The 13,069-nt window shown below is 51.6% G+C and overlaps 1 protein-coding gene across 2 annotated transcripts in view; it reads left to right on the top strand.

Moving 5' to 3' along the window:
• The first annotated feature begins 8,283 nt into the window (after positions 1-8,283).
• LOC103052347 (complement factor B-like) overlaps positions 8,284-13,069 on the top strand; it is a 36,857-nt gene continuing 32,071 nt past the window's right edge. Inside the window, exon 1 of one of the 2 annotated variants that reach the window (XM_088134817.1) lies at positions 8,284-8,794. In XM_088134817.1, the coding sequence (XP_087990943.1) occupies positions 8,737-8,794 (58 nt within the window). In that variant the 5' untranslated portion in view covers positions 8,284-8,736. The remainder of the gene's footprint in view (positions 8,795-13,069) is intronic. The other variant, XM_088134816.1, reaches the window with a different exon arrangement.

The raw sequence follows: 13,069 nt of genomic DNA on the forward strand, positions 1-13,069 counted from the left end.
CCACACTGATAACGGCGTGAGCCAACAATGAACGGGGCCGCAGGCAGCGAAACAAGATCGCTACGCAACGTAGAACCCTCGAGCTTGCACGTAACGAGAGGGGACTGACCCAAGCCGGGGGGGACTGCCAATCAAGGACAATGGACCCTGGCTGAACCTGCCATCATGGACAATTAAGGGAGATTATTGGGGGGCCGATAATCCGCAGCGGTAACACGATCGCGGGGCAAAAAAAGCGCGGGAAGGGGGGAATATAACGAGTGATGCAAATGTACCAAGCCAGTCCTGGCTTTGCTTGTAACCGCTGCGTTACGCATGAGTAAACCTCTTTTGTGAACCACACATGTCACGGGAGTTTCTCTGTCGAACGGGGCAAACCTTACATAAAGCCAGGACTCACCGTTAACGCTACCCGGTGCCACCGAGGAGCATTTCCCTTTCTAACACAGGGATGACCAGCGACGAGGAATCCATGGGTCAGCTGGAGCACGAGGAGCCCGGACTCGAGGAGGGACGGTCAGAGCCACCTGGGAGCGACAGGGCAGCGGCCACGGCCGGGGACCCTCCAACGGAGAGGTGGTCGATGTGCATGAACCAGGGGCCAGACAGCTTGGGGGTCACGATGACCCGGGGTTCGGGGGCCCGGAATCGCGAGTGGGACGAAAAGTTCGCCCGACTAGAGAAGAGGATCGAGCGGCACCTAGACTCCTTGGAGGCGATGCTCCAGACTTTGCTGCGGGGAGCGGGGCCGTCGGCGGTGAGCGATGGCGCGAGCAACAGGGGTGGCAGCCCGGCACCCAAGCTGGTACCGCCACCGGTGCCCCAGTCGGTGGACCGACGGGTGGCTGACGCCCTGAGACTTCGAGGCATCACCGGGAAGTTCTCGGAGGATCCTGAACAGCTGCCGCACTTCCTGCCGCACGTCAGGGATTTCATGCAGAGGGGTGGTCACCTATTCGCTAGGGATGAAGATAGAGTATCCTACGTGGCCGAGCTGTTAGATGGCCAAGCGGCTAGCTGGGTGATCGGACTGTATGACGCCAACGCGGCGGAACTGCGGAGTTTCCCGGATTTCATGCAGGCGCTCCGGGACAGGTTCGAGGACACATTGAGCACCAAGCGGGCTGAGGACGACATCCTGCAGTTCAGACAGCGGGACAAGTTGGTGTCGGAGTACGCCTTGGAGTTCCAGAGGTTAGAAGAGAAGCTCACAGACTGGCCGGAGTCCCTGAGGGTGAAGTATTTTAAGAGGGGGCTCAGTCCGGAGATCCTGGAGCGGGCGCTGGGGTGGGATGACCCGTCCACAGTGAAAGATTGGATCTGGCTGGCCGGAACGGCGGAGTCGGCGTGGCGGCAGATTCAACAGAACGCGAGGCGGTGGGACCAGACGAGGGACCGGCTGAAGGAGAGAACCCCAGAGAGGCGGAGCAGTCGGCGGCAGTCCACCGGGGGGCGAGAGCAACCAAAGCCCTGAACCTGTGCTTCCGGTGCAGAGGCAGAGGCCACCGGGCGGCACAGTGCCCGACGGAGCGGGAAGGAGCCCCACCACGGCCCGAGGTCAAGCCCCCACGTCCTACTGGGAAAAGGGCCGGCGACCGACCGCGGAAGAGTGCAGTGGCGGCGGTGACCGAAAGAGGCTGAATGGGGTGGTCGACCCCGGAGATGGCGTCCTCCGGGGAGGATTTGGAGCCGGCGGGAAACAAGGCGCGCTTGCACTGAACGGCGTCCCAGTGCGAGCAGGGAAACCGAGGCGCGCGGACCCAATCGGGGATGAGGACTGCCCTCCGTTCCAGGTGAGGATACGCATCCGAGGGGTGAGATCCAGAGGGGAGGCACAGCTGCGGGCGCTGCTGGATTCAGGGTGCACCCACTGCTTGATGCACCCAGCTGTGGTCTCGGGACTCGGCCTACAGCTGTGGCGCCTCCGGGAACCCATTGCATTCAGCCAGCTAGACGGCTCGCTGGCGGGGTGGGGGCCAGCTCAGTATTACACCGAGCCGGTCCAGATGACGATCGGGAGTCACCGGGAAGAACTAAGATTCGTGGTGGTCCCGGTTGCCGACTACGCGGTGGTACTTGGCTTGGCGTGGCTGCGGCGACGGAACCCACGTGTCGACTGGACAGTGGAGGCGGTGCGATTTGGGGTTGAGGGGCTGGCGGAGCGCGAGAGCAGACGGGACCAGCCCACGGCGACAGGCAGGACCGTGACCACAGACGGGCAAGTGGAGGATCCGAGGCACGGGGAGACGAGACAGGAGCAGATGGAGCTCGGGACCCGGGCGGCGACCGCAGCAACGGCAGCGCCGGAGACCCGGAGGCTTGCGGCGATCCCGAGGCGTGGGAAGGTAGAAGCGACTAGCGGGACGACTGCGGAACAAGGGCCAGAGTCCGGGGAAACCACGGCGAGCGGCGGCATCCCGAGGCAATATCGAGACCTGATGGCGGCGTTCGGGGAGGAGTCCAACCAGCTCCCTCCACACCGACCCAGTGACTGCGCCATCGAGCTAGAGCCAGGGGCAAAGCTGCCCAAACCGAAAATGTACTCCCTGTCAATGAAGGAGATGGGGCCCCTGCGGGAGTTCATAGAAAAGAATCTAGCGCGGGGATTCATCCAACCCGTGAAGTCACCATTAGCGGCCCCGGTACTATTCCGGGAGAAGAAGGATGGCTTGCTCCGGATGTGCATGGACTACCGGGGGCTGAACGCAATCAGCACCGAATACAAATACCCCCTCCCCCTGATGAAGGACCTAATGTCACACCTATCCAAGGGGAGGGTGTTCACAAAGCTGGACTTGCGCGAAGCATACTTTAGGGTCAGGATCCGCGCAAAAGATGAGTGGAAGACGGCGCTCAACACGCCGCTCGGAAGCTACCAATTTTCCGTGATGCAGTTTGGGTTAAAAGGGGCCCCGGGGGTGTTTATACAGCTAATAAACGAGGTGCTGCATGACCTACTCTACCAGGGCGTCCTGGTCTACCTGGACGACATCCTCATCTACACCGAAACCCTGGCGGAGCACGTGAGCCTGGGGCGCACGGTGCTCCAGAGACTGCTGAAGGCGCAGCTGTACGCAAAGCTATCAAAATGCGAGTTTCATTGGGAGCAGCTGGACTACCTCGGCTACCGTATATCCAGTCGGGGGATTGAGATGGACCCGGCGAAAGTGAAAGATGTCCTGGGCTGGGAAGCGCCGCGAACCCGGAGGCAACTTCAAAGCTTCTTGGGGTTTGCGAACTTCTACAGGCAGTTCATCCTGAACTTTGCCCAAATCGCTCTTCCCCTGACTTACTAAAAACCAAGGGCAGCGGAAAGCCCCCCAAACCCAGCATGGCACTCGCGTGGACTGGGGAATGCCAGGGGGCGTTTGAGGAGCTAAAATGGCGGTTCACAGCGGAGCCGATCCTGCGCCATCCCGACCCAGATCGGCGGTTTATCATCCAAGTAGACGCGTCAGATGTGGCAACGGGGGCACTCCTACTCCAACCCAGCCCGGAGGGGGCCATCCACCCATGCGCCTACGCCTCCTGCAAATTCACGGAGACGGAGAGAAGGTGGATGGTGTGGGAGAAAGAGGCGTATGCGGTCAAGTGGGCGCTAGCCACGTGGAGGCATCTATTGGAGGGGGCAGCCGAACCATTAGAGGTGTGGAGAGACCACAAGAACCTCGAGGCCCTGAAGACCCCACGTAAGCTATCCCCCAAACAGGCGCGTTGGTCCCAATACTTCGGGAGATTCAGTTTCACCCTAAAACACATCCCCAGGAAGCGTAACTTCCTGGCAGACGGGTTGTCTCGCATGCCCCAGCACGCCAGCCTACGAGAGGAAATCGTGGACTCCATCATCCCTGCCAGCAGGCTGGCTGCAAAGGCAGTAACCCGGAGCCAGACCAAGGGGGAGCGGCGGGACGCGGTGCCTGAGGTAAAGCAAGGGTTTACGGAGGCGGCGGAGCGGGACGCTTGGCTCGAGCAAAACCGAGATGTGCTAACCAGCCAAGGGGGTTTGTGGTGGCACGAAGGGAAGCTGTACGTGCCCGATGAGTGCCGACGGGGGGTCATGGAAAGAGCCCACGACAGCCAGAACGCGCGGCATTATGGCTTCGTGAAGACGTTCCACTTAATTTGGCGGCAGTTCTGGTGGCCAACGCTCCGGAAGGACGTGGAGGCATACTCGGGGGGTTGCCCGGTGTGCGCGACAGCGAAAGGGGCTAAAGGCAAGCCTAGGGGGTTACGCCAGTCGGTAGCGGACCCCGACGGCCCATGGCAAGAGATCGCCATGGATTTCATAGTAGAGCTCCCAGAGAGTAAGGGGAAGACCGCCATTTGGGTGGTCACAGACTTATTCTCCAAACAAGCGCACTTTGTAGCATGCCGGCGAGTCCCCACGGCGGAGAGGCTGGCGAGGCTGTTCGTGCAGCATGTTTACCGGCTGCATGGCGCGCCTCGATGGGTCGTCAGCGATCGGGGCGGCAACTTCATCACGCAGTTCTGGAGGGAGTTCTTGAAGCGGGTGGGGACGAAGCAAGCCCTTTCCTCCGCGGCGCACCCGCAGACAGACGGAGCCACGGAACGCCTGAATGGGGGGCTCGAGCAGTACCTGCGCTGCTATGTGGGGCACCAACAGGACAATTGGGCGGAGCTACTGCCGTTCGCGGAAGTAGCATACAATAACGCTGTCCACAAAAGTACCGGCTTTTCCCCATTCAAAGTAGCCACCGGGAGAGACTTCATCCCCCTGCCGGAGTTGCCTCAGCCGGCATCCCAAATCAACTCCCTGGACGCCTGGTTCCCCCAAATCGACGCCACCCAGCGGGCGGCGCAGGCGGCATTGCAAAGAGACAAAGCCGACTACAAAAAACACACGGACCGCAAGAGATTCCCCAAGGGGCAGTGGAAAGTGGGGGACCAGGTGTATTTGTCAACCAAAAACCTAAAGACACACCAGACATCGAAGAAACTCAGCTCGAGATTCGTGGGGCCATTCCCCATCGCAGAGGTCATCAATCCGGTAACCGTCAGGCTGACGCTCCCGAAAAGCCTCGGGAAGATCCACCCGGTGTTCCACTGCAGCCTGCTAAAGCTGCACCAGCCAGGGAACGCCTGGTACAAGGCATAGGTGGTGCCACCACCCATCATGGTGGGTGGGGAGCAGCACTTCGAGATCAACCAGATACTGGACGCCAGGAGGCACAAGGGGCAGGTCCAGCTCCTGGTGCAATGGAAACATTTTCCCAAGTCCCACAGCGAATGGGTAAGCAAAGCCCATATAAAAGCGCCGGACCTAGTGCGGGACTTTTATAACAAATACCCCAGGAAACTGAAATAAAGTCGGGGGGGCAGATTTGTTTTCAGGGGGGCGGTATGTCAGGTTTGGCCGGCATGGCGCTTCGGGGAAGCTCTGAGGGAAAGAGGAACTGAAAGCGCCGCTAATTAATGGGCCACCTGCGCGCAGCCAAACAGGAAAAACGCAGCGGAAGTTTTAACTCCACACTGATAACGGCGCGAGCCAACAATGAACGGGGCCACAGGCAGCGAAACAAGATCGCTACGCAACGCAGAACCCTCGGGCTTGCATGTAACGAGGGGGGACCAACCCAACCTGGGGGGGACTGCCAATCAAGGACAATGGACCCTGGCCGAACCTGCCATCATGGACAATTAAGGGGGATTATTGGGGGGCCGATAATCCGCAGCGGTAACGCAATCGCAGGGCAAAAAAAGCGCGGGAAGGGGGGAATATAACGAGTGATGCAAATGTACCAAGCCAGTCCTGGCTTTGCTTGTAACCGCTACGTTACGCATGAGTAAACCTCTTTTGTGAACCACACGTGTCACGGGAGTTTCTCTGTCGAACGGGGCAAACCTTACATGGATGAAAAGCCAGGTCTTGTGAAAGGCTAACAGGGTCAAGGCCATCCAGATCTCTGGAGGGGTGCTGTTCCACAGGTCAGGCACTGCCTCAGAGAAGGCATGACTCCAACAAGATGACATTATACAATGGAAGGGACCTGCAGCATTCCCTTCCTGTCTGATCTGTTGGGGTGAGCAGGGAAGGTTGGAGATGGGACGAAAATTGTCCAGATTTGCTAGGTCCAGCAGTGGGCTCTTGAGAAGGGGGCAGAAAACTCTCTCTTTCAAGGTGGGCAGAACCAACCCCATCCTGCAGTGAAGCCACTGCATGGACCCAACCACATGTTGCCTCCCAGGAGACCCTAATTAACCAGGAGGAACACGGATCTAAAACCCGAAAGTACAGCTCCAAGGGCCCTGTTCATTTCATCAGTGCTAAGAGGTTCAAACATTTCCCAGATAACCGGATAAGGCCATGCCTCAGACAACTCCATAGGACCTCTACAGCCAGATCCCAACTTTAAGCAAATCTGAATGACTGTATCTGATAGATGCCTAGAGAAGTCCTCACAGCTGCCCTACAAGTCTTCCCCTTGTAGGAAGGAGTACCCAGGAGAGACTGAGTTATCCTAAACACAGCCATTGGTTGGTTCGCTGCAGATGCAGTATGATCAAAAAGTCAAAATGGTAGCCACGACGGTGTGATCAAAGTTTTGCATGTGCAACGCACATCAAAAATAGGTAGAACTTCAATCATGCCATCATGGCTGCCATCCCTGTGGACATCCCTGGGCATAAGCTTTCATGAATTACAGCTCACTTCATCAGATGCAACAGAAGCATATCTGTTTATTCAATTTGGATGCCTGCCAGTTCCAATCAACTCTTTTAATAAAATGGGTTAGTCTGAAAAGGTGCTACCAGACTCCTTCTGTGGGTGATATAGACTAACAGGGCTCTCCTATAAGGCACAGCTGGTGAATTATGCTGTAAGCTCAGCTTGCCTGGCTCTTAAAGGCACAATCTGGCTTCTTGACCTGGCTTGTTTTAGCTGGAAGAATCTGCTCTGGATAATTTGGTAAATAAGGCTTATAGCATAGAGGTTGGTTCAGCATCTGAACGTACTTGGAGGTCTACATGTCCAGAATCCTGCCCATAGCAAATTTTGCTGCCAGGCTCAGATTAAATTACAGTTCCCTTTATCCTTTGACACTTTTTTCATCCAAGTCTATAAACATACCAAAACAAAACTGATATCCTGACTTTTAGAACCTGGTTAACCTCAGGGGGCTAGCTATAGATCAACTCTTCCCATTTGGCCCGCTACTAGTTTCATGTTGCCAATATTTGATAACAAGGTCACGGTTTGGTGGTCCAATTATTTGCCAAGGGAAAAAGGAGAAAGTGGAAATGGTGACGTGATAGGTCTTTGCAAAATGCAGCTCACATCCATTTCTATCATATCATTTAGCTCTAATACCACTAAATCCGCAAAAGGAAAACTTGGGAAACAATCTTATCCTATGGTATCACCTGCAAGAAAAAAGAAGAAATTGCCCCCAGGTCTGAAAAGTTTGCTTGCTCCTCAACCTTGGATTAATTAAATGCAACATTTCAATCTCAGAAGTTCTCACTTTCCTACACGTATCCCAGCCAACCCTAGATCAAACCATTTTTTTTCCTTGTAATGTTTTTCAATACTAAGGTAGGTAGATTGTCTCAATCCAACTCATCTTTTCACCGGTAAGTGTCAAATACCATCATAAAGAATGTGTGAATTCTGTAGATTGTTTGCAGGTCAGCAGCACCATCTGTGGGGTGTACGTGTGTCTGCGTGTGTATGTGTGTGTCAACCTGCAATGCAAGCTCCGCAGCCTTTGAACTTGTGTGTGCAGAATCCATGGATGTACAAAAGGGGTAGGCCTTGCACGAGGCTCTGTCCTCTTTCTGATTTTGATGGCTTCTCCTTTCCCACCCCATCTGTCCCATAGATGCTGCTACAAGTTGGATAAAAAAAAAAAAATTAAATGTTTCTACGTTTTCATGGAGAATAGGAACGGAATTATGACCAATGGGGAACCATCTAATCAGCAGCACGTTGAGCTGCAGTCATTAGTCGCACCGAACGCTGCCGTGACACTCTGTGTTTCTCATTGTTGAGAAGAATTGGTTCAGACCATGTGTCTCTCCTTGCCTTTGTTGCACTCCCTACCCCCAGGCAACCCTGAGATTAAGCCTTTATCAATTATCCTGATTTTAAACCAATTAAACTTCATACTGTACTCAAAGTCCATACTGCTGAAGGTCAGTCTTTAGAAATCATGTTTGATCTTCATGTGCCAGAAAGGAGCCGTTGTATTATAGCTGGGCTTGATAAATACTGGAGCACTAGAAGAGCAAACAAGGGGTGGGGGGATGGGGGTGAGCCCGAACCATGCGTCTGGGCTCCAGGTTAGCCCCATTGCTTAGCCATAGCAGAGACCTGATATACTCCAAGCCTCCAGTAACCCTCTGGCATAGTCCAGATTATAAAACTTTCCTCTGTAATGCATTCAAACTGGGAATTTCCCCACCAGCCTTTGCTCCTTTCCTGCCTCGGAGACACAGACCTGCCCTGAGTGTTTTCCCAAAAGCCTTGGGGATTCCTGTCCACCTGCTGGCCAACCTCTTCTTGCCTTCACCCCCTCCCACCCAACTCTAGAGTTGCTTCATGGGCTGTGCTATTTCCCAAAACTCAGCTGCTTTCTCGGGGTGGGGTTAGCCAACGACTCTTTGGAGGAAGGAAAATCAACATTTCATAAGCAGCTGCCCCACACTGGGGCGGTCACCACATTTGCAAAAGCAGCAGTGGAGAAGCTGAAAGACCCACCGAAAGGAGACGCAGGAATGCAGAGGCTTCACCCGCTCTTTTACATCGTCATCACCCTCGGGGCATTTGGCAGAGGTAAGCGAAAGGATTCAAGAAACAGCTGGTGAGGACTCCAGATGCCCAGGGCAGGGTTGTGCTTCAATGAAGCTAACGGTGCTTGAAGCCTGAAATGTCTCAGACTTTGGTTCTGTTGAAAACGATGCCGCAACGGCGTAGGAGAAGAATTATCACATAGAACGGCTGAAAACCATCCAGCTTTAAAGTTTTTTCTGGTTCCAATGTTGATACTATTTGCTATTTTCAGACTCTCCTCTTCTCCATTCTTAGCTACCTGTATTTTGCAGAACTGCTTTTTGGCACCTTAAAAATAAGGGATGGATGATCGGTTTAATTTTACCTGCTAAAAATATTCACTGCCCAACATTGGAAAACTCTAGAGAAGGTCACTGCCGAGATGTGATTTAACAAGGCCTCTTCCATTGCTACATTAGAAAAAAATCCCAGACCAAGTTAAAATAATGAGACATCGGAGGCAGGAACCATAATTCTATCAAATTTGGATAGATTTTACAGTTTATCTCAATAGCAATAGAGTACAACATGGTCATATTTTATATATGATAAATTTGTGTGTGTCCAGGACCTGCCTCTTTACTGACTTTTTAGCAGAGTTTTTGTATTTTTTCTAATCTTCTTTGCTATGTATCTTGGAATCATCATGTTTGTCAATCATAGTTCCATAAAAATATTATCTCCAGCTGCTTTTTGACATGCAAAAGTATCGGATGGACGCCTCATAACGGTGGCAGCTGACAGGCAACGTTATGTGACAACTTCTCTGCTTTCGCACGTAACGCTTGTGAAAAGCCATCAAGCGATTGTCACGGAGAACTTTGGAATTGTGAGTCCAAGGCAGGGAGAAAGCTTTCAAAATGAATTCTGAGTTTTGAATTCATTCTCATGTCCTTTCTGAACTGCAAAATTGGAAAGGTCTGTTTCCAAATTTATTCTGATGCCTTGGATATATTTTAAAATGTTATGGGACTCATTTTAAAATATGAGTCTTTTACACAGGTGTGTATATTTGGTGCATACGCGGTAGGTTCCAGGGTTATTCTTACAAGGAAGTGTTTTCAGTATAAGGCATTTGTCGTTTTTGAAGCATGATGTGATCCCTTGGGGTTTTCCCTTTTCTTAGTACATGAACAAGCGATATACAGGCAAAGGCTTAAATGTTATTTATTTAATTAATCTTTTTATTTAATTAATTTATACGGCCACCCATCTCAAATATACGACTCGGGGTGGCTCGCAACCATTAAAAACAAGATAAAACCATTATAGTCCTTCTTAAAAATAATTGCAGAGGAAAAGCGTAAGGTCGGAAAGACAGGTTTATAGTCTAGCTCTTTTCCTGATTTATGTGAAGATTTCTTTATCGGCTTCTGCATTTTAACAGCAGCTTGAAGTGATACAGGCCAAGCGTATCTCAGTAAGAATTAGGCTGAGACTTTACAGAAGTAAAGATAAAAAGTGGAGTGGTTATGTCCTTTTTCTTACAGACTGTAATCACTTTTTAAACCATTGATAGTGGTTTTTGTTTCTTTGGTCTCCTGTCGGAAACAAGACAGCGTAGGGCGTAAAAAGCTTTCACCTGTTGGCTTGAGCCTTATGGCCTTTCAGAACGGTCCTTCCTAAACAAAATTGGATTAACCATTAGACTAAGTACACTAAATTGCACGGTTGTTGACAGACCTACACCCCCCACCTGGGAATTTCCCAATTTGAAGACTGTATCACTGTTACACCATCCCTTTCTATGTGTGTGCGCACCGTTACATACACGCCAAAGATAAAACATCACTTGTATCTCGGGTGCGTAATCCGCAGCCCTCCAAACATTGCCGGACTTCATTTCCCAGCAGACCCCGGTGTACATGACTAAGGGTGAGGGATGCTGGGAGTTAAAGTCAGCCACACCAAAGGGCTGGACTGCTTCTCTCTTAAAGGGATGTACAGTAGTTGCTCACACGGGAGTCTTACCCCGTAATGCTGTCAGGGAAAAAACCACATTAAACACGGGAGGCAGACACACCATAAAACAAGTCACTTCAAAGTTCTAAAAGCTTTATTAAATGTTAGTTCAATAAGCAAGTAAAGTTCAACCAATAGCATACACGGTACCCCCTTAGATTCACATTGCAATGCCGACCAACTTGACCGCGCTGTCAGGTAGACAGCTTGACCAAGTGGGCACCAACCCCCTCATTGCAATCCTTTTTATCCTCAAACCACAAACCACAGACATGACTGCTAGGTTTAGCAACTGAACCATAACTTCCTTGGTGCTAATTTTACCATACTTTCCTGTTCTATTCGTCCCTGTCACGTCTTTTCCCATCAGCAAGTTGCTTAGTCTTGCATTTGACTTTTCCTGTCATTGCCCTACCGGTCACATTTTAGCTAACTTGGCTTTATTAAATGCATTTAAAACTATCATTAAAACATATAGAAGGCTACTAATAATTTTCCTCTCACAATGCATTGCGCTCCCAGCCTGCCCTCTCCATTCCAAACTTCACTGTGCCAAGCAGGGGCACCACAGCTGCCATCTTGACTTTTCTGAGCCCGTCCCCAGTAGATGTCTGAGGCCAGGTGGCAAGATTGCATCTGGGCCTCTCCTTGCAGTCTTGCAAACTCCAGCAGACGTTTGTGATTTTGGACAGCAAGGGAGCAGGGAATCTTGTCCCATGGAGCACATCCCATAGCCAAGGGAGAAGGGCAGGCACACGGGGCGGGGCATCTTTCTTTCTGCAAAGTTGGGGCCCTGGTGCATTTTGCAGAATGTGGGGTTATAGAGCAAGGCTAATTTTGGATTGGGGAGGTGGGGGTTCAAATGCAAAGTGAGCCCACCCTCCCCCAATACAGCTCCTTGCAAAGAAGTAGGGAGACCAGTTCCCAGATTCCCAAACTGGTGTGACTCCAGATTGCCTTAGTACCAAGCTGCCTGAGGTAAAACAGCCCTGGGTTTCTTCTCCTCCCATGCCCCTTTTTCGTGGAGAATTCATAAAGGCAAGGTTGATCCGGAGCTTGGCGTAAAAAACGTAGCTCCTTGGGCTTCATGGTGAAGGAAGGGTGACGGGGTTTAGTTACGGTAGATGCACCCGGTATATAACACCGCGACCCTCAGATCTTGGGTAATATTTTACAAAACCCTGAGCTGAGCTTTGCTTTTCAAAATAAGCTCTAAGGATCGGTTTTGCCTCAGAGAATGCCCCCAGCTCACAGCAGTTTTGCAAAGACAAACAAGGAAAATGATGTGAAAATCCTCTCATATGGTGGAACGTTGCAACGGGGCAGGACAAGGCCTAGAGTCCCTGGCCTAGCTCCTGATGTCCTCCCAAGGGAGTCAAAAAAGTCAAGATGGTGGCCACAGCCATGCAGTCAAACCCCGTCCCTTTTTGCAATGTGAGGAAAAAAGGGCTTCAATTGCTTCAGTTGTGGCTGCCATCTTGGCTTTTTTGACCCCCTCTTTGCAAACATCCCTGCCTTGTTGACAGTGTGTTGCTGAAGAATCTAAAGGAAGGAATCTTCTCTATAAACATTGGCTCCCTAGATGATTTCAAAACTTTTACATAGCAGTTGTGTCTGCACAACACACTGAGATCTGTAATCAGTTCGTGGGGTCCCCCATCACCATTTTGTCCCGCCCTTCACCAAATTACTGGATCAAAGCCCTGCCTTTTGCACATAAGAAAGGAGCTTCAGTTGTCCAGTTGCATCTGGCATCTTGACTTTTTTGACCCCCTTGGGGGCCCCTGATTGGCAGTTTAGCATTGCATTAGCTGGAATCTGAAACCAAGGCTTGTGGCTGACTTCAAATTCCGATTCCTCCAGAACGTTTCCCAGATTTTTAACCAGTCTTAAAAAAAAGAGTAGAAATGGAGAACAGTTACAAGAAGGAAAGAGGTTTTAGATGAGGAAGCCACAGTGATACCTCCCACCCCCATCCTTTGGAAGCTCCACAAGGCTGGTGACCGAGGCTCCTTCTTGGTGTGCTTAGGAACAATAACACTCATTCAAATGGTGTTATCTTTTCTGCAGGGACTGCTAGGAGTCAGGACTGGAAGCCACCAGGGAATCTGAGACAGAGGACAATTTCCTGATGCCAACAGCAGCATCAAAGAAACAATGAGAAGTTCTGTGCCCATGACTTCACCATATTAGTAGTGGACTACAAGGAGTTTAGAACAGTGTTTCTCAACCTTAGCGACTTTAAGACGCGTGAACTTCAACTCCCAGAATTCCCCAGCCAGCATGCTGGCTGGGGAATTCTGGAAGTTGAAGTCC

Source organism: Python bivittatus, unplaced genomic scaffold (assembly GCF_059951505.1).
Source record: "Python bivittatus isolate LINGU-HERP-01145 unplaced genomic scaffold, Pbiv_v1 ctg000150_np1212, whole genome shotgun sequence".
Taxonomy (NCBI): domain Eukaryota; kingdom Metazoa; phylum Chordata; class Lepidosauria; order Squamata; family Pythonidae; genus Python; species Python bivittatus.